We start from the raw sequence: 23406 nt of genomic DNA, 5'->3' as shown, positions 1-23406 counted from the left end.
TGCAGATGGGGGCAGGTTTGCTGCCAAGCAATAGGATGGGTCTTTGCAGGATGGCTCTTTTGTAAGGTAAGCCATTCCCTCAGCCACAGTTTGAGGACAACTGGCTGAGACCCTGAGATTTTGTCATATTGGGAAGATCTTGGAATTCAACAGAGCTAGACAAGACTGAGACAGCAGCAGATCGAGGAGGGATTGGGGGTGCTGCCAAAGCCTGTTGAATTTTTTATGGGGGTTATGGCAGGAGCAACTGCGAAATGATATGTCAGAGCAATAGGACTGGTGTGAGGACTTTGTGATTCAGCTGAGTTTCAGCCCTGAGTGAACTCCCTTTGCTGCCCGTTCTGCCACCACTGGAGCTGGCAGAGCGCTTCTGAGAGCCAGCTGGGGGAGATGATCCCACCAAAGACAGACTGCTCCTTTTTTTTCTGGATTAATTTTTTATCTGTAGCTGTGGTTGGGAAGGGGCAGATGGATGAAAACAGACATGAGGGAGAAAAGGATGGTGGGGCCCCCCTAATGTCCATATAAATTGATTGAAGCATTTGAGAAACCACAAGCACAGAGTGTGCTGAAGGCAGAAAGGGCAGGAGTTATTACATGATCTTTTAGGCTCTGAGAAACTGTGAAATCTAGTGAATCCCACTCAATACAGCTACAGGCCCCAGATTTTATTTTCTGGCATTGTGGGGTGGAAGTACAAGGCAATACTGGTCATGGGGACCAGTTGTGCTCCAGGTGTTGGTGTCAGTCTGAGCTCCCAAGTGGCGTGAAACAGTTGCTCAAGGCACTTAGGTCTGGGTGTCTGAAACTTTCTGGATGTCACAAACCCCTGCATTTTCCCTGCAGTCTCCCAGTGCTGGTGCTCCTGAGTTGGTTACTCAAAGGGCATTTGGTGCTGGGCAGGGCAGGTTTGTGCCAGGGCCTCTAGCCAGAGCCCTGTGCTGGAGATGGCTCAGCAGCAGGGTGAATTTTGGCACTCATTTGTAAGCAGCCCTAAACATGTACATTTTCCCCCTAAAACTGAAAGAGGTGGGGAATGGGGAAAAGAGCTCCTCCCCTCATCCCTGGTGGCAAAGAAGATGCAGACCTTGTCCTTCATAAACACAGAGCTGAGCCCTGTGACTCTTCCTGGCTCTCCTCGCTCCCAGGCGAAGGTGGCCAGTGCTGTCCTCCTGCCGAAAGCTGCATGGGGTGGGCAGTTGGCCCATGTTCGCACCCAGGCCTGGGTGGGGATCTATTCTCCCTCCCTTCCCAGCAGACAGAAAAGAAATTTCTTGAGTTCCTCACTGCCCTGAGGGCCTGATAGATCCTGCGGCCCCAGCCCTCAGAGGCGGTCTTTCCATCTTGCTCCTGCACCACCCAAATGCATCTGCTGTCCCTGTGGCATTGGGACACAGTGTGGGAGCATTTTCCCTGATGGGATGCTGTCTCTCCTGGCAGGCACGGGGCAGGAAGTGGCTCTACTGGCCAAAGGCACAAGTCACTAGTGAGGTTCCCCAAGGCTCAGTTTTGGGACCAGTCTTGTTTAGTACTAGGAAGGCTCTAGAGAGAGATCTGTACAGGCTGAATCGATGGGCCATGGGCAGTTGTATGAGGTTCAACAAAGTGAAGTGCTGGATCCTGCACTTGGATCACAACAACCCCACACAGTGCTACAGGCTGGGGGGCAGAGTGGCCGGAAAGCTGCCCAGTAGAAACGGACCTGGGGATCATGAGCCAGCAGTTGCTTGGGTGGCCAAGAAGGCCAATGGCATCCTGGCTTGTATAGCAGTACTGTGGCCAGCAGGACCAGGACTGTGATCATTCCCTGTACTCAGCACACTACCTCAAATCCCATGTTCGGTTTTGGACCCCTTACTACAAGAAAAATATTGAGGTGCTGGAGTGAGTCCAGAGAAGGGCAACAGAGCTGGTGAAGGGCCTGGAGCACAGGTTGGCTGAGGGAGCTGGGGGTGTTTAGCCTGGAGAAAAGGAGACCCGGGGGAGATCTTATCACACTCTACAACTGCCTGCAAGGAAAGTGTAGCAAGGTGGGGGTAGACCTCTTCTCCCAGACAACAAGTGACAAGACAAGGACAAGCCTCAAGCCATGCTATGGAGGGTTCATGTTGGACATCAGGAAGAATTTCTTCACTGAAAGGGAGGTTAAACATTAGAATGGGCTGCCCAGGGAGGTTGTGGAGTCACTATCCCTGGAAGTGTTCAAGAAATTACTGGACCTGGCCATTAGTGCTAATGGTTTAGTTAACAAGGTGGTGTTCAACCAAAGGTTGAACTCAAAGATCTTGGAGGTGTTTTCCAATCTTAATGATTTTATGATTCTATCACCAAGGCTCCTCTTCGTCCTGTGGAGCCAGCAGCATCAGTCATGACTCGCCTGGCTGCATGCTCGGCATGCAAACTAGCTTCTTGTCCTGGTATTCATCTTCCTGGTGCATTTCCAGCTCCTTTTTTCCTCTTCTGCACATGTTATGAGTGAGTCTGGAGCCCCAGGTCTGACACAGGCAGTTTGCCCTGCTTTCACTGCCTCTAGTTGTGCTTTGCCTGGAGGGACCCTCTGTTTTCAGGGGTACATCACCCATACTGGACACCCAGTATGAGGAAGGTTCCTTCCTCCAGGACTTGCAGGACTGCTGGTGGAGAGGTGATGTGTCTCCAGCTACTGGCCTCATCTCTCTGCTCCTTAATCTCCCTTATCCACCTTTTCCTCTCAAAGCAAACCTTCATCCCTACTCCAAGGACACCAACAGCAGCGGCAGCTGGGCCACTTGAAGTTGGGGTCCAAAAACTATAGGTAGAGCCCCAGCCTCATTGCCCCATTTGTGTGAGAGGCACAGCATGAAGTAACTCCCGTGGCCATGATGAGCAGGGGGATGCACAGAGGCCCAGGAAGGTGAATTAGCATTCTCAAGACCCTCCTGAAGGTCACTTTCTGACAGAGAATAGATCCCAATTTCTTGGCCTCCAGAAATCCTGCTGCTGGCCCCATGCAACACAATGCCATGTATTTTCTCCTTATTAACAAGTTCTTCTTTCTGCTGGGTGTTAACAAGGGAAAGAGCTGTCCCAGGCTGCAGGCACTGGCACAGCCCTTTGGTGGTCCAGGATCTGCTCTGGGACAGGGACATACAGAGAAATTATGGTCTGCCATGCCCACTGTCCTGGGATGCTCCAGGAGCCTGGCCCAACCTGGTTCTGCTAAGCAGTCATGAGTCATGGATCCATGGGAGCATCCAACTGCTGTGTGCCAGTTGTGCTGCAGGGATGCCCTGTGCTGGGGTGGGCCCAGGAGGTGGGACATGGGGCTGTGCCTGTGGGGTAGCCAGTGGAGATGGGACATGGGTCTAAGCCTGATGGTTTCTTCTCCAGGGAAGGCTCAGAGGCCAGGCAGCATCTCATAGGGTGATGTGGACAAGCAGGAGGCATCCTTGCCCACGCCAGCATGAGAACAGGGTGGAGAGCTGCTCTTGCAAGAGGCACCTGTACATCCTCTTCCCCCAAGCTGGAGCTGATTATTTGGCCTTCAGCCCTTTTCTACAAAGCACCAGCTCTCCTGGTGCTCAGGTGTCCCTCAGTGCTGGAAAGGGGGTCTCTTTGGTGCCTGTTCACTGCATGGCTGCTACTTCCATCCCTCCCTAGCAAGGGCAGCTATTAATATCTCAGGCTGTTCCCCTCCCCTCTTCCTTCCCCTGTTGAGGATAAACCAGCCTGATCTCTGCACAGGGAGGACTGTGAGAAAAGCCAAAGCCTGGAGCACTGTGTGTGCTCCGGGCTGGCCAGGGGAGGCAGGACCTCGTGCTCTGGCTGGAGACCTTCCCTTCTGCCTGGGGCTTGCTGTAAATGTGTGCAAGATGAAACCCCAACGAGAAAGCATTTCCTTCCTATCTCTTTAAGTGGATCTGCCTCCTGCGAGTGTTGTGAGGGCTGTGGGGAGTTTGAAAGAGCTGATTTTGCCTGGGTCTGGTCAGCAGGAGGCCACCAGCAGGGTGGGAGGGATGCTTCGGGGTTTTGGGCTGTGGCAGTGCATGGTGCATGATCTTGTGATTTGAGATCCTGTTTTATGGGGCACTAGGATGCTGTGCCCCAGATGTGCACAGTGTCAAGGTTCTGATGTGTTAGCAGGTGGGGTGACACTTTCAGGAGGGATGAAAATAGCTCATCACATGGGTTTTTCTCAGAAAATGGTCCAGCTGACAGGGGAGGGGGGCAGGAGAGAGGGAAGCCTGTGTGTGGGAGGCCTGGGGAGGTGAAAGGTTGCCCTCGCCTCCTTGGTGCAGGGCTTTTGGTGCATTAAAATTCAGTCACTGTGACTTCAGGCCCGTCTCCAGCAACGTGCTGGGACATGTGTCTCAATGGGGGCTCTTGATCCCGGTCCCTGGGCTGAGCTGCAGGTGTCTGGAGCCATTCCCGCAACAGGCATCTGCCCTTTGCAGCTTCCTCGCTCCGGTTCCACCTTCCTCCTCCTCCTCCTCACCCTTCCTGCCCCTCATGCTCCAAGCTGCTCCCTCTGTTCTTGCTTTCCGGTGACTGCAAACAATGTCCTTATTCACTCAGTGGCTGGGATTTGGCGGCGAGGGGAAGGCCTGGGCGCAGAGGAGGAGGAAGGAGAGAGGCAGAGAAGTGAGTGTGCCTGTCCTGGGCCAGCTGTCCAGCTGTGGTTAAAGGTGCTCTGTGGGGCAGTCTGCTCTCTGTTCCCCCAGTTTCCTATGGGAATGAGGGCTGTGCACTCCTGTGGTTTGTCCACCTGCCCTGCTGTAGTACCCTCCAAACCCACAGACAGTTTCAGCAGAGTTTATTGGGAATTAGGATCCTGCAAGCATTCCACAGGTCAGTTTGTGGGCACTCGGTTGCTCTTGCAAGGTGAACGGCCCTGAAGGATGCACAGTGCCTATTAGACATCAAGAGAAGCTGCATGGGCTCCATTTGCCCTGTGAACACAGTAAGCTTTTCACTGCTCCAGCTCTTGTTTAAAACCACAGCAGCTCAGCAGGTCATGGGGCACCACTCTGCCTCTGGTGAAGCTGCCAGGCTCTTTCCTGATCCTGCTGGGAATTGGGCAGGGGCTGGTGAGCACTTGAGCCCCCAGGGAAGGGGTGCCAGAGGCTCTCCCCTGCCAGCTCTCCCTGGGAGGCACACAAGAGCCCTGACCAGCCTCAGAGAACACAAAACCTCGGGGCATGTCGTGGGATTTTGCTGCCCTGATGCTGGCCCCAGGGCAATGGGCTTCTGGGGGCTGCAAAGAGGGGATGAGGGGAGTGCTGGGCCTCAGACAGGGCAGGGCCATAATCCACTGCTACTGTGGGCTCAGCAGTGACCACAGGCTTAGCTCTGCCCTTTGGGAGAGGACAGTGTTGATACCAGCCTAAGACAAGTCAAGGGAAATATCTTGCCCACAGATTGCTCCCTGGCTGGGAGGTCTTAGGTGGGTGTGAGCTCCTTCCTACACCCCAGTGCCCCCCAGTACAGTGGAGGTTTTCCCAGCTGGTTGAGCTGGACTTGTGTGTGTAACACATCTGAGGCTTGTGGTGCTGCAGCCATGCAGTGGCTCTCGGATGAGAAGCACAGATGCCCTATATCATCAGATCTGTTAAACTCTTCATTACTATCTTCCTGTCCTGTGGCTGCAGGCATTTAATGTTGCAGAAGTTCTTTGTTGGGACTGCCCTGTCCCCCAGCAGACATATCCCTATGCCCTGCCTGGCAGGGTGGATGTGTCCCATGCTGGGGCGGCCACTGGGAGCTGGGGTCAGCACATAGTCTGTGGGGACTGACCAGGAGGTGCAGTAAGGTGCAGGCAGGGCGAGTGTGGTTTCCCTGGTGGTGATTTCCTCCCAGCAAGTGCCATGGATAGCAATGGTCAGCAAGCCTCCCCCCAACACAATCCCATGGGGACCAGCTGTGTGCATCCTCCCTGCAACAAGACCTTGCAGTGCTTGCTTTGCTTCCTGCAGAGATATCCCTCCAAGCAGTGTTTCAGTCCCAGTGCATGACCTTGGTACCCCAAACCCATCTGACTTGCCGCAGTTGCTGCTCAGGAATCACCCTTCTCTGCCTGCATGGGAGGAGTGCACCCTCACTCCCGAAGGGAAGTGAATGATAACATCCCCTCCTTTGTCCTTCCACCTTTGGTGGTCCAGCTCCCTTGCAGGGGTGATGGCCATGGCGTGTTCACAAGCTCTCGTATGGGCTCAGCCCTTTTGTACCCACGCTTCATTTTTCTCCATGAGGAGGGGGGAGATTATGTTCATCTCCTGCAGAATAAGCTGGTGTCCATGAACTAGCCCAGTCTCACTGGGGCCTAGAGGGTCATCGTGGACCAGCCACTTACCCCAGCCACCGATTAATTTATTAATTAATGAGATGAATTCACTCTCAGCTGGTGTCGGAATAAAAAGCATTTTTAGTATGCGTTTCGCAAACTGGCGACGTGTCTCAGAAAAGACAAACTGGGATCAGAGTTGCTCACAGCCTGGGAAGGGTGCCTGTACGGAGGGAGCCTCGGCTCTCCCAGCACCAAGGTCATGCATGAAATATGAGAAATTACCCCGAGAAATTTTGATCCTGGAGGAGGAGGAGTTCATGACTTCAGAAATGCCAGATTTGGGAGGGGATGGAAGGAGAAGGGATATATTTTCCTTTTCAAAATACCTAAGGAATTCAGGCTGTGCTGCATAGACAATGAGATTTTGCCCCTCAGTGCCAGAAGGGGTAGTTCATACTCTTGTGTCTTGTTAAAGTTTTGTTGCCGTGGGTGAAAAGCCCTCCCATTCCACTGCAATCCCAGGCACGTATAGTTTTTAAATCACCCTAAAAAGAGAGTGGCTCAAATACGAGGTTTAAAGAAAGTGCTGCATGTCCTCTATTCTGTCTGATTTCTACAGCTTTAGGTTGGGTTTTGGTGACTTTTTCCAGCTGTGAGGTGATATTAAATTGATTTACATGTATAAAAAGTTTTTTTTATATATGTTTATATGTATATTTGTGATTTCACATAATTGCATGATTCCTGGAGTGGAGCAGTCTGAGGTTTCTTACAAAACACAAAGGTTGGCAGCTCTGCCACGGCAGCTGCAGGGCGATGGTACGTGCATGTCCGGGGCTGTTCGGTGCCTCCCTCAGGGGTCCCTCAGACCAGCGGGACTGGCAGGGTGGCCTCAGCCTGTCTGGCATCTGCCAGTGATAAGAAACTCTGCTTTCCCCTGCTAGAGCATCCTGGCAGCATCAGGGGGAAGGGCAGTGGCTGCCTCGGGTAGGTCAGACACCTGATGGGTACAATGGAGTGGGACGGGGATTTGGCCTCTCTGCCCTGCAAGGGATCCTGTCCTAGGTTTTTTACCCACTCCCATCCCAGCTGGCAGACAGGGAAGTCAGGCTGAGGATGGGGCTGCTCCTGGGGCTCTGGCTAGACTTAGCCATCCTCCTGGTGAGCTGGTGTGGGATGGGTCTGGCTGTCTGTGGTGGAGGTGGCGAGTCTGTGGCAGGGAGGGAGGTGTAGGGAAGGGCTCGGTGCAAAGCTCACTGTGTCCTTTGGCTGCCCAGCATGAGGTGTGAGCAGTTCAGCCTGTGCTGCACAACCTGCCCAACTCCCACATTCAGCTGGCCTCCTGCAAGCAGGGATGTTGGAAGGAGTCTCTTTCTGTGGAGTCCAAGAGCAGGCTGGTTGCCTGCCTCTTCTCAATCCGCCTACATGGGGCTGTTGTCTACCTGCTCCACAGTTCTGCCTGGTGCTTGACCCAAAACCCTCTTTGAACCCCTAGAGAAACCCCCAGCAGCTCCACACTCAGGCCTGGCTGCTGTCACAGGACCTAGGACATAGTTCCTGCCGGCACCCTTGGTTCTCCAAGGTTCAAGCAAGTGGTGTTGCACTCACTCTCCAGAGCTCAGTTCCCCTCGTGTTAAACCTGGGAGTGGACTGCAGCCTCCTGATGCTGCGGCAACACAAGTAACAATCATTTTACAATGAAAAAAAGGATATTTTTAATATAAGCCTCAAATATTTCTCGATGTGGATGCTTCCAGTGATGCCCGTGGATGCTACAGGCCCCTGTGTTTCTGTACACAAGCACAGCAAATGTCCCCCCGTGGGATGGGGTTCTGCGTTGCTGTGACTGCCCCTCAGCCCTGTTTCAGTGGATGCGCTGTCTGTGTGTCTGTCTGCATGTGCCTGGGTGGGTGCACACGCGTGCATCCCGAGCATGCATGTGGAGTGTGCCTGTGAGTGGGAAGCTGGGTTTTTTTAGCTCCTCGTTATTATTAGTGGTAGGAGCCCAGTGACAGTAAGGCTGGAGGTGCCTGAGACCTTAAGAAAAACAACAGGAGGGAGGAGGCTTCGCATTCCTGCTCCTGAATTGAGTCGGAGGTGACAGCCTTTCCCTGCAATGCAATTAATCCCGGCAGCGCCTCTGCCACCCTCCCCCTCCCGCCTCGTCCAGGAATTAATTACTTGATTATAAATTCCCGAGTGGCGGTTTATAATAGCAATAATCCCCTCGAAATTCATTCTTGCTGCTGGTTTCTTTCCATCTCGCCCCCATCATTGAGTCTCGACCGCTGCATCTCTGTGCCGGGCGAAGCCCTTCTCCTCGCCCCTCTGGTGTCCTGGCTTTTCACCACAGTAAACATGCAGGAGAATATTTGGAGTTTATTTTGAGGGGTGTTTTGGGAAGCCTTGCTGCTGCTCACAGGGATGGAGCCCTTCTGTCATGGGCAGTGGGTTTCTCCTGGCTGGGAAGCATGCAGGAGCAAGGCACTCATGCTGATAGCTGGGGATAAGGTTTTGTCCCAGTTATTCAGTGGATGGCCCAGGCCCAGCCCCAAGGAGTGGGGCTGGGGGCTGGCAGTGTGGTGGGGGGAGGCTCCATTCCTCCTCACTCTGTCCCTCCAGATTACGCTGACATTGGCTCTGGGGCTTGTCAAGGAGGCGGGGAAGGGAGAAAGGATTTGGCGTGGCATACGGGAGCGCGAGGGAGGTGGTGATGTCTCACAGGAGCCTGCTGGCAATGGGTGATGGGCCTCAAAATGGTACTGCCTTAGTGGGGGATGAGCCTCTCTGTGTCCTCTCCACAGTCCCCAGGGCTTGGCCCTGATCCAGCCCCACTGACCGGGCTGCAGAAAGTTACCCGAGGTGCTGCCCCCATCCAGGGGACCCAGCCCAGCCGATAACACAGCCCGGCACACGCAGCCCCTCTGCCATTTCTGCCATTGAAATAACCAAGTTTCCAGCTCCACAAGCTACACGGGGGCTTTCAGTGACATCCTGCTGGGAAAAAGCACCATCCCTCCTGAACCATGTGGGCAGAGCCAGTGTGGGCAGCACCGATGTTCACTGGCACACGTGGCCGCTGGGCTCTGACGATGCTGCTTTCCCTCATCTCTGCAGAAGATGCTGATGAAGCAGCAGGACCGCCTGGAGGAGCGGGAGCAGGACATCGAGGAGCAGCTCTACAAGCTGGAATCAGACAAGCGGCTGGTCGAGGTAACCAGGCCTTCACCCTGCCACGGCCAGTCCCGGGGACTGTCACCCTATGGCACAATAGGGACAAGCTCATGGGACACAGGAGCCAGGTTGGCAGGGAGGAAGGCAGACGTGCAGGGGAGGAGTAGCTGGACAGACTTCCAGCCTCTATTTCAGTGTCATCAGTCATCATTTTGGGAGACAAAATATGTTTGGAGCTGCTCTGCAGCCTCATGCGCCCTGGGTTGAGTTGGGAGGTGCGGAACAAGGTTGTCCTTAAATATCAGATGGCACATCCCATCCTCAGCTCAGCACAGCCTTATTCAGGAAAGGAGTGCTTGTGGTCCTTAAAGCCCCTCAGCCTCCCAGAGCAAGAAGGGAAAGGCTCTGGAACATGAAGTGTCTCCAGCATGGAGTGGGGCTGGGGATGAGGATGAACATGGGAAGGGTATGCAGAGGGGGATGGGCGGGATTTTTCAGGGGAGCACACTTCCATTTTCCTTGGCATTGGGTCTCTGGAGCTGATTCCCGCACACACCCCAGGAAGTACGTCCAGGAATCTGCTGAACCAATCAAACCTGCTGAACCAACCCAACAAAGTGTCCCTGTTGGGTCTCTGGCACATAGAAGTCCTCCCATGTGGGAGTTGACAGCAGGGTTTGAGCTGTCTGGGTGTTGCAGGAGAGCAGAGCTGGGATGCAGCTTTCAGGTTGCATTCTCCACTGCTGAGAAAGAACCCGGGTGTCCTGGGACATCATGGAAGAGGTCAAAGGACACAGAGGGCCTGACCCTACTCATCTCCCCAGGAGAAGGTAAGCCAGCTGAAGGACGAGGTGCGCCTGCAGTACGAGAAGATGCACCAGATCTTGGATGAGGACCTGCGGAAGACCATGGAGATCCTGGACAAGGCCCAGGCCAAGTTCTGCAATGAGAACGCGGCCCAGGTTCTGCACCTCAATGAACGCATGCAGGAGGCCAAGAAGCTCCTCAGCTCTGTCCAGGTCATGTTTGACAAAACTGAGGACATCAACTTCATGAAGGTAAGACAAGCTGCCTATGCCAGGGTGGGACGGGGGCTATGGAGAGGTTTGGTTGTGTGGGAAGAATTGGGTATGTGTGGGGTATGGTTGGGAGCAGGATGGGGACAATAGCAGGGCTGGCTGATGCCTCCAGAGTGCTCAGCAGTGGAAGAAGTCAAGGAGAAGTGAGGCAGGCTCAGTGCTAGCCTCAAATGAGGAGGTGCCACAGCTGGAGATGGGGCTGGAGCAGTCCATGCAGGGGAAAGGGGTCACAGTGCCCATAGTCAGACTGTCCGCTCCTGGGGGCCATGGAAACTGACAGTGAAAGGGGGCATGGCAGGGATTGGCCTTACTGACCAGAGCTTCTCCTTCCACTTCTAGAACACCAAGTCTGTGAAAATCTTAATGGACAGGTAAGTGCAGCGGGACAGACGTGTTTGGGGGAAAGGGCGTGTTCGTGTCCACAGGGGTGGCAGCAGCACAATATCCGGAGGAAGAGCAGAGCCAGGGATGTTACAGGGTTTGGGAGAGGCACGTGCCATGCTCAGCTTCCCTCTCTCTCTGGGAGGATGAAAAAATCCCCTCGTGCACCCATTGAATCAGGTCTTCCCCATGGACTAGGGGAAACTCAAGTGTTGTGCTTGTGGAAGAGCAGAGGATGGGACCAGCTGGGTTGGGGTGCAGGGCTCTGTCCAGCTCCACTGGGCAGAGGCAGGGCAGGGGGTTAAAGCCAATGCTAGTGGAGCAGAGATGAGCTGGGATGGCCATGCAGTCGGGACATGGACTGCAGGAGGTGTGCCCTGGCAGGGGACATTCAAGCAAAACTGGACAGGGAAGGTCCTGCCTGCCAGAGTCTGCCAGCTCACTTCTGTCCTCTACCCTAGGGAGGGGGTTTGGCTCCAGGAGGGTGTGAGGGGAGGAGCTGTCCCTCTCCGGAGTCTACCTTGTAACTCACACCTCTCTGCCTGCCATCCCCAACAGGACGCAGAACTGTACAGGTGGCAGCCTGCCCCCACCCAAAATTGGCCACCTCAACTCCAAGCTCTTCCTGAACGAGATCGCCAAGAAGGAGAAGCAGCTGAGGAAGTTGCTGGAAGGTGGGTGAAACCTGAGGGGTGCAGGGTAATGGGACCTCACTACCTCCTGTATCCATAGGTGGCTGCCCTGCAGATCCCAGCACAGAACGATGGGGAGAGCTCTTTGGGGCAGGGACCCCTTGGAGCCCCTCTGCAGTCACCAGGGAGAGTTACAAAGCCAGTTCCTGACTCTCCCCAGGGCATTTTCCTTGTCTTGTGAAATGGCTGTGTTCTGGGGTTACACAAAACCCTGAAATATTTGGGGGTTTGGGCATTGCCAGGAAAAGTCAGTGGAACGATGGAGGTCAGCATGTGGGCAAGGACAGCCAGGGGCTGGCATGGTCCCACAGCCCCCAGCCAATGCCTGGGAGCAGACCACATCCTGTGGATGCTTCCCAGTCCTCTCCTTGGGGGATTTGTGTTTATCCCCAGGCTGTCCCACTCTGCTCCTGTTAGGGACTGTGTTCACGAGCTGTTTGCAGAGCAGTGCTGGGGGCTGCTCTGAGCCCGCTGGCAAGGGCCCAGAACTGAATCCACCTGCACAGGGCTGTGTGTGCACGGTTTGCCTCTGGTGGGGCGGGCTGGGGGACCCTCTGCACACGTGGGGCTGGAATGTGGGTCTTGGGGCTCCACTGCAGCTTCAGATCAGAGCTGGAGCACCCTGGAGCTGTACCAAGCTGTGCTTGATACAATCCCCCTCTCCTGTTCCCCTCCGCAGGTCCTCTGAGCACCCCCGTCCCCTTCCTGCAGAGTATCCCCATGTACCCCTGCACCGTCAGCAACTCCGGCGCGGAGAAGCGCAAGCACTCCACCGCCTTTCCCGAGGGCAGCTTCCTCGAGCCATCGTCAGGGACTGTGGCGAGCCAGTACATGAGCCAGGGCGCTTCGGCTGGCGAGGGGCAGTCCGCACAAGCCATGGTGCCTTGTAGCTCCACGCAGCACATAGTTGGACTTCCTAGCGGCCCGCAGCCGGTGCACTCGGGCTCCGTCTTCAACCCATCTCACTACCCCAACACCACGTCATCTCAGCAGTCCGTGCTCTCCCAGTACGGCGGGCGCAAAATCCTCGTCTGCTCCGTGGATAACTGTTACTGTTCCTCAGTGTCCAACCACAGCGGGCACCAGCCCTACCCGCGGTCGGGGCACTTCCCCTGGACAGTCTCGTCGCAGGAGTACTCCCACCCGCTGCCGCCCGCCCCCGCCGTCCCCCAGTCGCTCCCGGGACTTGCCGTGAGGGAATGGATTGACGCATCCCAGCAGCACGGGCGGCAGGATTTCTATAGGGTCTATGGCCAGCCATCGGCCAAACACTACGTCACCAGTTAACCGTCACACTCTCCGGAGAGTCCCGCTCGATGATGTGCTCAGAGAGAAAAGTCTGGTTTGGTTTGGCTTTTCTTTTTTTTTTTTTTTTTCCCCTTTTAAATCAAACCCAATTTTTTCCCTGCCTCACACCCCTCCAGGATTTTGGGGAGGGTTATTCTATCATATCTCTTTTTTTTTTTTTTTTTTAAATCCTTTAAAGATTAAATAATTTTTTTCATTTTAATGCCTTTTTTTAATTTAATTTTGGAAGTCCTTCCTGCCCCTTGCTGGGTAAACACAAGGGAGAAATTACCGAGAAGAAATTGATGGGGATTTCAGTCGGACATCTGGGTCTGTGCGTTGTGCTCTTCCTCGCTCCTCTCTGCCTTTGGAAAACTTCAGAAGGGACAATGGCACCTTCTCTCTTTCTATTTCTCCGAGTTCATTTTTTCTGGTTTGGTTCAGTTTTTCCCCTTTTCCCACCCCTTTCTTTCCCTTTTTAAAAAGAAAAAAAAAAAGAAAAAATCTATCATTGATTCAGTATGAAATGATACTTGTAGATTTTGGGTTTGTTACTTTTTTTTTAAAGGCTGTTTTTTTTTTTTTGTGTTACAAGGCCACTTCTCATGCATATTGGCATTTTTTTCCTTCTTTCAGAGATTTGTAAATACACAATGGCAGGAAATTTAATGCACAAAAAAAAAAGGGAAAAGAAACTTTACAAAAAACCACAAATAAATAAATAAAAAAAAATCTGTTCTAGTTTTCAGGAGGGGAAGTGTGACCGAAACGCACTCCTCTCCTGCATATCGCTGATGCAACTTCCTGTAACAAGCACTTTGTATAAAAAAAAAGTGGACTTCCTGCTATAAGGCACAGGTATTTATTCTGTAACCGATTTTAGACACACAGACACACAGACACACACACACACGCAAAATATTCAAATAAATGTGATCACTTAGTGCAAATGCCTCGCTCTGCTGCAGCTCTTCCCCCGGGAACGCCAGCTCCGGTGGGAGGCTCCAACCTGCCTGGGGAAGGAAACGCTCCCCGGTCCCGCAGGGCCCCGACCGTGGCGGGGGTTTTCCAGAGGGGCTGTTCGGGAGGGAGCAGCTCGGCGGTGGGTCCCAGGTGCGGAGGGGGTTCCCAGCAGCGCCCATGCCGTGTCCCAGCCCCGTGGGAAGGTGTGCTGGAGATGTGGATCTCCACCAGCTCCCTCCCAGGCGGTGAGGATGTGAGTCAGGCACAGAGCCGGCCAGGCCGCATCCTGCCCGTGGGCTCCAGAACAATCCCCATTGTGGGATGGGGACTGGGTTGGGGACAGCAGCTTTCCTGGCTCTGCCAGCATCCACCATTCCAGCCATGCTGCTGCCCTGACACCCAGCCCTTGAGCCTTCATCCCCACCTAAAGCCCTGCTGCTCCCTGGGGCTTTGTGGGTGCTGGCAGCACCCCGGGCTGGTTGGGGACCCTCTGTGCTCAGCCAAGGCTGGGAAGGGCGAGGAGGAGCCCTTTGTCCAGGACGTGCAGTGGGGCCGTGGGCTGGCCTGACGGGCTGTGCAGGGGCAATCTTCGTCTGTGGAAAATGAGGCTGACTTGATAAAGCAGAGCAGTGTCCTAGAGGCAGGAGGGATTTTCCACTGCTCTCTTCAGGTTCAGCTTGCTTTTTTTTTTCCTTGGTTGCAAAACACCCCTGGTTTAGTTCCAGTTTGAATTCCCCCTGCGCTACTTTAGTGGGAACTTGAAAGGGGAGAAAGTCTCAGTGAACTGAAACAGGGGAGCAGTGGGTTCGAGGGAGGGGGATCCTCTCACTAACTCCTCCCATTCCATTCCAACAGAGGTGGCAGCACAGCCCTGGACAATTTCCCAGACAGTGTTGGGTTGGGGAGCCAGTACCTCCTGCCCCTGTGTGTTCTTGTACACAAAGGCCTGGCAGCTCAGCCATGCTGTCCTGCTGGGTTCCTCCCAACCCTGTCCTGCTGGGGCTCTTCAGGAAACCCCCAGTCCATTGAGATACTTGGGGGTTTGCTTCTTAGTCAAAAGCAAAACGCTCCAGGGTGGCAGGAGGGAGCAGGATGCTCTCAACCTGCACAGGAATCCCATGATGTCTCCCCTCCATATTCACAGGGCCGGCTGCTGGGGGGTAAAGGTGATGAGGATACAGGTGAGATGAGGGACATCCTGCCCTGTGGAGGAGGGTCCTCGATGCACAGCCAGGGCCACCCGCCACCCCACGGTACTCCCCAGCCATGGCCCCTATGCTTGGTGCCTCTAGGTTTGACTGCCCAGCTGTCCATCATCATCATCATCATCATCATCTTCCTCTTCCTCCTTGCCTTCTCCTGTGATAGCAGCAGCTGACAGCCCAGGCATTAAAGCACCTGTCACCTACTAATGGGGGGACACAGGCACAGCCCCCACCCTGCGGGGTGACCCCAAAGGTTAGGACTCTGCCCACCACTCTCATGGGGCCACTCTCACCCCATGCCTTTGCTGGAGGGATCAGCCCCAAAAGAGTGGTTGCCCATGCAGAGCAGAGGGGCCACAGCCCCTCTCTTGCCCCTCCATCCAGGATGAGTCCCCTGCTGTCCTGGGTACCTCAGCTTCCAGGACCATCAGTGCCATCAAGCCTCATGTGCTGCTGGTGGTGAGGAAAGCAATGGTCCCGTGGGATCACCCCATGGAGCAGGAGGAGGAATGTGTGCCCGTGGCTGTTGGGATATTGGTGTCCTGGGAGGGGAAGCACAGAGGCTCGGGTGCACAGCGGGGTTTTATTGATGGATGGCTCTGTCCAGGGGGTGGGGAGAGCAGGGGGAGCAGAGGCACATCCATAAACAGCTCGAGTTGTGAATGGAAAGAGACGGATTAGGAGCCAGGTGAAAACATGTCACACGGCGGAAAGAAAAATGAGCAGCTGGGCGAGACCAAATTGGTGTCTGATGAAGGACGTGGGGCCGGGTGGAAAAAGGATCCCAAGGCTGGCGGTGCTGCACGGGGGAGGCTGATGGGGAACAGCTGGAGCTGGACACGCACATCTGGTGGAGCAGGGTGGGGGGAGAGGCAATGGCTGCTGTAACCACCGTGCCGCCGGCCACCACGCTTGGCACAAGGCTACGGCTCAGCCCTCGGATCGGCACAACAAGAGGGGCTGATGCTTCATTTTCAGGGTGATCCTCGGAAGGGGCCACAGCCCCGTGGCCCAGCCCTCAGCAGGGATTTACCTGGTAGGGTTGAGGCTCTCCTGTGCCAAGGGGTCCCCAGGTGGAGGAGCCACTGCCTCTTCCTCCATTTGCATACATGTAAATAAGCAATCAACATAATGAGAGCGAATGCAAACCAGGCTTTCAGTTTGCAACCAAGTCCTATTTTTAACCTTGGAGAAGGGTTTCAGCAGGAAGCTGCAGGCCCTGCCCTGGTACCTGTCAGCACGTCCGGCTGTGTGGGTGCTCACACTGATCCTTCATCCCAAAACACCGCTGACCCCACGACCACCACTGGGTCAATGCCTGTTGTGCTCTGTTCCCATTACCAAAGCAAACAGAAATCCCACATCTTTGTGGAAAGATGGACCACACAACATCACACCCTGCCTCGCAGGAGCCTTTTTGGGAAGCTCTCCCACCCACTGAGCCCCAGGTCCCGCTTCCAGCCAGGGTGTGCGCTCCAGGAATGCCCTCGGTGCCTTGGGAGAGAAAGCCCAATGCTTAAACATGAGGGTATATTTAGATGGTGTCAATTTAAGTTTGCACATCAACCTTATAAATATGAAAGCCCATCTCCACTAGATGTTTAAGATACCTCATCACCCCTTGGAAAATATGCAGGAATATTAATTAGGCAGATTTGGGTATTATCTTATAATGAATTAATGAAGAGACTCACTGCCTAAGATGAACCACTAGTGTTTCATTGGGTTTTGTTGCTTTCTTCTAAGAAAAGTGTGTTTCATTTTAACCCAAGCTGGCACAGGGGCTCAGAGGATGCAGCCATGCGAGGGCCAACCAAGGTGGGACACAGCAGACTACTCCTTATCTGAAGGGATCCTAAAAGCTGGTGTTTTACACCCCCTGATTTGGTCCCAGCTGGCTGCGCTGTCTCTGGAGACAGAGGGACAGGGATAGAGTTGGAATCCTGTCCCAGCTGCAGCAGCCCTGGGACCAAGATGGAGGTGGAAAATACAGCCCCACTTCTCAAAAAATGTATTTTTTGCTTCTTCCCTTCCTGCCCTCAATCCTTGCCTCCTGCCCTCCTGCTCCATTCCCCTGGCTGCTTCACTCCCTCTAGCTGGGCCAGGATAGGAACTTCCCAGTTGCTGTAGAAACCCAGATGAAGGACACACTTCAAACAAAAATGCCAAACAAGAAATGGCTTTGTGTGCGCCCGGATGGCTGCTTTTCTTAGCCAGGATGTGGTGGCTTTGAGGCCCTTCTTTGGGGCACCCTGTGTGGATGGGGAGGGCTGTAGGGACACAGAAGGCTCCCTCGCAGCCCTGAAAGTTCGTGTTAAACAGCGAGCAGAGGCTGGGAGTCACTGGAGACTGCACTTAAAAGGTGTCCATCACCCATGGGATGCTGCACTGCAGCCACTGGGGTTTTGACATCCCTGCCAGCTCTGGCACCATCTCCCCCTCTGGTCTTATGGCTAAGACACCCCTGGGACCCCAAGGGGCATCACCACCATGATTTGCAAGATTTTGGGGTGGTGGAGCAGTTTCCAGCTGGTGGGAAGAGGCTCAGAGCTGAGAAGGGGACAGCCGAGCCGAGGATGGGGACACCAGCACAAGCCTCAAGGTCGAGGTTGGATGGCCTAGGCGGTGGGCCAGGTGGCAGAGCCATGTCCCGTGGGCACAGGGAAGTGGCATCAGAGAAGCCGGGTCGGGACGGACCAGCCAGCAGCCGCTGTGGGCCGGAGCCGTCCCGGGGCCCCCCCGGCGCGTGGCGGCTGGCGGGGCCAGGGCGGCGCGTGGGTGCGGGGCGCTGCCGGCTGCCGGAGCTGCCATTGTTTGCCTTCAATCAAGATGTTTCAGGCAGAATCAAAAGCACCAACTGGGGAAATCATCATCACAAAAAATCTTGCGCCTGCAAAATAGGTCAAGTAAGACTCCAAAGAGAGAGAGCGTCTGATCTGCATTGCAAGGAAGAATAGCAACAGCTGTGATCTCCAGTATATATGGATGGGCTGGGGGGGGATAAATATATATATCCATGCATATGTATAACCGCTTACAGCTGTTGGGCCGTATGTTCATTAGGGCCAACTGTTTTGGAGGCAGAGGGATCAGCGCTAATCGGGAAAGGGAGTTTATCATCACATTCAGAGGCAAAAGTGTCAGGAGCAACTGCAGCCCCCCCGCCCCACAGCCCACACCAGCTGTGCCACGCTGAATGCACCCAATTCAGAGCCCCTCCCAAACCCCCCGGGCTGTGAGAGCTGCAGCTCCTGCCCCAGCTCCAAAAGCAGCCGCCAGCCAGGCCCAGCTCTCTGCCCAGTCCCAGCCCCAAGTACTGTCCCCAGGTGCAGACAGGTTACCATGCCCATTTCCCCATACCCCAGAGCAGCTCTCCATGCCCACTCCACCAACACAGCCCCTAACAGTAAGGCCTCTTTGCTTATCCCTTCCTGGCTCTGGCCTCACAGGTGCCAGCTATAAAAATGAACCCAAAATACATATAAATCCTCCTGTCTGACATAAGGGAGGGTGATGGAGCCGGGGCAGGACAGCTGGCTCAGCCACCCCAAGACATTGGGCTTTGTCGGGTCAGTGGGGACCCAGCTGTCGCAGGCTGTGGACAGCACAGTGTCCCAGCCCACAATGATGCTCTTGGCAGGGGGGAACCCACTGTCCCCAACAGCATCCCCCTCGGCACCCCAAGCTCCTGCCAGACAGAGAAGCATTAAAGTTTGCAGGCTGTGGCTACCATCAGTAGCATAAATGTTGCAAAGCCAAGCAGCAAGGACAACTTCTATTTAAAAATCTCTCTCATCCAGGTGATTTACTTGCAGGGCATTCCTGCCAGATCTTAATGCAGCTCAGACTTGGGGCCTAACCCACCTGCCAGCTCCCCTTCCTCCAAGGGTTATTTACTCGGGGCTGCATTTGGCTGGCCAACTGTGCTGCCCGGAGAGCTGCAGCTCAGAGGCAGGCGGTCATGGAACATTGCAAGCAGAGAGGATCCTTCCAACCCTTCCTCTTCTGAATGTGATTTTTTTTTTTGTCATTTTTTCCCATTAAAAATGATACAGATATTCATCTCGGTCAGATAGCTACATAGGAAACGCAGAGGGGGCACCCACCACCCCATGCTGTTTCCAGTAAGCCTTTGACAGCATCCCCCAGCACGGGCACAGCCTGACCACAGCTTTACAAGTTTTGCTCCTAATTGGTGCTGGGAAGGGAAATAAGTGAACAGATTGCAATAAAAAATCCAACAAGCCCAAATTCAGCCAACTGAGCCCGAAGCTGCCATTTCGGCAGAAGCCAATCACGAGGCTGCGGTGTGAGCTTGTTTCCACTTAAACAAAACAAAATAAAATGAAAAAAACTTCAGCCAGCGCCTGGGTGGGTGCCCAGGTGGGTGGGCTGGAGCACGGCCGTGGCCATCAGTCCAGCTGCCCTGTTCTGACGTGTCCCAGCAGAGCACGGCAGGGCTGGGGGATGCCAACGTGGCGAGAACGCGGAGGCTGAAATATCCGGCTCTGCGGCCACAGACCACTGCTCTGCTCTGATAAAGGCAGGCCTCTGGGGGTGCGAGGCCATAAACAGGGAAATGCTGGTCAAAGAGGAACAAAAATCTCCGTGTTTTTTTCTCCAGCAGGCTGCAGATTATTATTTTCTTTTTTTTTCTCCTCCCCACACCCAATCCACTCGGTTCCTTGTCCTTTCGGGAGCACTAAATTCATCATGTGGATGTAAAGCGGGGCTTGTGCAGGGAAGGGACCCGCGGTTTGCTCGAGCAGACGCATGCAAGGTCACACGCAGCCTCCCCATAAATTACCGTGTCCCACCGTAAACAGCAACAGGAGAGGGGAAGCACAGCCGCTTCGGGGGCCGGGGGCCGCAGGGGCCGATACATAACGTTGTGACAAGTCAAACAACTCTCAGGGTGTTCACTTGCCAGTGAAATATTTTTCACATCCAATCTATTAGGCAAACAAGATGAAAAAGTATTTCCTACTTCGCTGAAAAAATACCAAGACTGAGGATAAAGCGTGCCTTAAAAAAAAAGAGAAAAGAAGTTAAGTGTGACCATCTATAATGTTTTTTTTCCAGTGGCTCTCACAGGCTTCCAGGCATCCTGACTGTGCAGGGAGGGACTTGATACTTTAAAGAGTTCTAAAAGTTTCTTGCTTTTTGGCCCATCTGGGTGTTGCAGCAACAGTAATGAGTCAGATTAGTTGGAAAGCAACAGATTTGCTCCCTCCCTCCTAACCCCCTCCCAACCCCATTTCACTGAAACAAACCTAAATAGTTTGCTGCTTTTCTTTTTCCCCTTCCCTTTTCCTGCCAGGTCAGTAGAGAATGTGTTTCATGACATGCTTTTTTTAACCTACAACATGATTTTTGAAAAACTCCTCCCAGAGTTTCCCTTTCTCTCTGGCTGACTTCTCTGATAGTTTTGGAATACTGAAAATCCAAAGGAAAAAGGTTTCTTCAACAGTTTTGATCACTTCTAGTACCAGCAAACATTTTTGGTGGAGTGACAGGAGCAATGGATGAGCAGCCTTGCGACCTGACTGGGGGCTCCTTGGGAAGAGACAATCCTGTCAGAAGATGAACCTGCTGAAGAAAAAAGGATCACCCCCAAACACCAGTTGTCTTTCTACTAAATTTTAATTTCCTTTTTTTTTTTTGTTGTTTTCTTTTTTTTTTTTGACAAAGACATCTAAATTATACACTGAGTAACAACATGACCAGATATTGCAAATATCCCTTTTTGATGAAATACAAAAAGGGAACATAAAAGAAAGAGCTTGTGTGGACCTGGCCAGCCCAGGGAATGCAACAGCCGCCATCTTTTGCTTTTAGAGAAGAGTGAGCATGCTGGAGTGGGCTGGTCTCATCCCAGTACACTTCATAAAGAGAGTCTGGTGACCAGTTATAGTTTTGACAGAGAGAGAAGTCATTAATGTGCAAGCAACATCACAGGTAGTGGGAAAAATGGAAGCAGGTTGCAAGAGGCTTTGGCAAGCATTCTCCAAGGGCAGGAGAGACATTCTCCAGCGAAGCTGCAGTGGAGGACACGGCCACAGCTGGGGGAGGACATTAGTCCCCACATCCCATGGTCAGAGCAGGGGCTTGGACTCAGGTTTTCTAACATGCTCTTGGAGAAGAATTTCACTTCTCCAGCACCTCTCCCCTCCAGGGAACAAATGGGGCAGGAGCCTATCGCAAAGGTAGAACCAGATTTAATGATGTGAAATTGAAGCACGGGAAGGGAATTAACCCCTGTGACAAACATCCCGAGGTCTGCCTGTCACTCGGAGCCTTTAAATCACGGCTGGATTTCTTCCTACCACAGGAGCTCTGGTTCAGCCAGGGTGAGTCACCACGGCGGGGTGGGGTTTAGCGGGCTGTGTTAGGCGGGAGGTCAGGAAAGAGGAACACAACGGTCCCTCCCGGCTTTAAAAATCCAGGAATTGATGCGACGTGTGGCAGAGCTCCACCCATACCAATGAGACGCTTGTTCCCCCAGCCTCACTTTAAAGGAGGGTGAAGCTGACAGTGCTGGAAGGACAGAGCCCTGCGTGTGCCACTGTCATAAACCAGGGCAGGGCTGAAGGGCTGGCAGAGGGGCAGGGAATGCATTGATCGGTGGCAGGCGTTTCTGGCTGGCCCCACACAGTTGTCCAGGTGGTTTTTAGCCAGGTGCTGCCCAGGGAAGAGAGCCCTGCAGAGGCCATAGCAGATGTAAATACATTCTAATAAGGAGGAGCAAGTGAACAGAGCTTCAAATTCTTATACATTTTCACCAGGTTGCACAGAGAAACGTTTACAATACAACGAACATTTACAGCCATCACTGTAGGATCATATACTTAAGACATGGTCATTTAAACCCCCCACCTCCATCCCCCCAGCACAGCTCACTCTATCACGGTCTTCCTCTCTTAACACCTGGCACAGGAAAAGCAAATTAACTACTGGGTTACAGGTGACGTTCTGGCAGGTACAGATGCAAGCAACCAATACATGTGGCTACAAGTAAACATAACGAATGAGCCAGCAAATGTTTCTGGATCCTGAGTTCAATAAGGCAAATTTTCCTTCCCAACTAAAGTGATACGAAAATTTATACATATTTATTTTACACACATTTCTAAGCTTAACCAACATGAGACTCTAAAAAAACACATTACCCTCCTGGATTCTTTTTAACCCCAGGAAGCCAACTGTGGCACTGGTGGAGTGTCATAGACTTAAGTTTATCACTGCTAAAAGAGTAGGGAGCGGGAAAGCACCAACTCAAGTCCCCTGCAAGTGTGAAAGATCAGTGCCTGAGCTCCAAAGGGTGCTCTGCCCTGACTTGGGCCAGAGGAGAGATATCCAAGCATTTCCCTCTGCATCTGGTAAGCAATGTGAGCAAATCCAGAGCTCGGGGACTATCTGTCACAAAGCTCTGCCACTCAGCCAGCACAAGCCTGCCCACAGGAAAGGGTTGTAATTCTCTACATTGCTTGCATTAGGCAAATGCATTATTTGTAAGGAAAAGGTGATGCTGGGATGAATTTCTCCTCCTTGGACTGACCCAGGAACATGCCATACTCAAATTTGCAGCGTTCCCGGTAAGCCTGCACAGCTGGGGAGTTACCGAGCAAGCTGCATTTAAATGAACATCTCATGACTCCTTACTCAATCCATGCAAAGCCGGAGCTGTGTCACTTTGTCATTAGCGATTGCTTAACAGCTCACTTGAGCCCGCTCTTCCCCCCCACCCCGCACCCCTGTCGTCTGGTTTTTAAAGCAAGGCTCTGCTACGCCGGCATGCATGTCCTGCCTCCCTGCTGGAGACAGATGCACTAGGAGGGTGCTGACTCACGGACACAGGCAGATTAAAGTTGGATTGCTAAAGCAGTTGCTGTCCCAGCTGTCCCTGTGCCCCCAGCCACAGCAAAGACAGCTGAACTACACACGGATCATCCCTGAACTGCTACTGTACATCCTGATGTATGGGGGGACCTGGAATGAGCCCCAGATGATTTTAATATGCCAAGCTGTAACACACAGACAGCCAGGGGCTGCTTCACGTACAGTGCAGATGTTTGTGCCGTGAGGTGGAGATGTCCAGGGGAAGGGAGGAAAAAAGAGCTGGGAGCTCCAGGGGTGTCAGCTGTCTGCCTGGGTCCATGAGTCAACTCGCTGACGCGTGGTAAAGCCACATGCTTTAGTACATGCAGCTTTCCCCATCCTGCGCGACGGTCCGTCTCCAGGAGGTGGAAGGGGTAATGCAGTCCCCAGTCATTCTCTGGCCTTTCTCAGGCAGGCAGCAAACAAAGCTGGCAAGCAGGGCAGTGGGATTATTTTACCATCTGTGCATTAGAAACTGGCCCAGG

General features: G+C 53.5%; 1 protein-coding gene across 1 annotated transcript in view; it reads left to right on the top strand.

Moving 5' to 3' along the window:
- Positions 1–13934, top strand: part of TRIM8 (tripartite motif containing 8) — a 30614-nt gene extending 16680 nt beyond the window's left edge. Inside the window, exons 3-7 of the mRNA XM_053949620.1 lie at positions 9380–9475; positions 10261–10494; positions 10855–10886; positions 11455–11570; positions 12268–13934. Coding sequence (XP_053805595.1) covers positions 9380–9475; positions 10261–10494; positions 10855–10886; positions 11455–11570; positions 12268–12875 — 1086 coding nt within the window. The 3' untranslated portion in view covers positions 12876–13934. The remainder of the gene's footprint in view (positions 1–9379; positions 9476–10260; positions 10495–10854; positions 10887–11454; positions 11571–12267) is intronic.
- Positions 13935–23406: the final 9472 nt, after the last annotated feature.

Source organism: Vidua chalybeata, chromosome 8 (assembly GCF_026979565.1).
Source record: "Vidua chalybeata isolate OUT-0048 chromosome 8, bVidCha1 merged haplotype, whole genome shotgun sequence".
In the NCBI taxonomy this organism is placed as follows: domain Eukaryota; kingdom Metazoa; phylum Chordata; class Aves; order Passeriformes; family Viduidae; genus Vidua; species Vidua chalybeata.
This window is presented reverse-complemented; position numbering and strand designations above follow the sequence as displayed.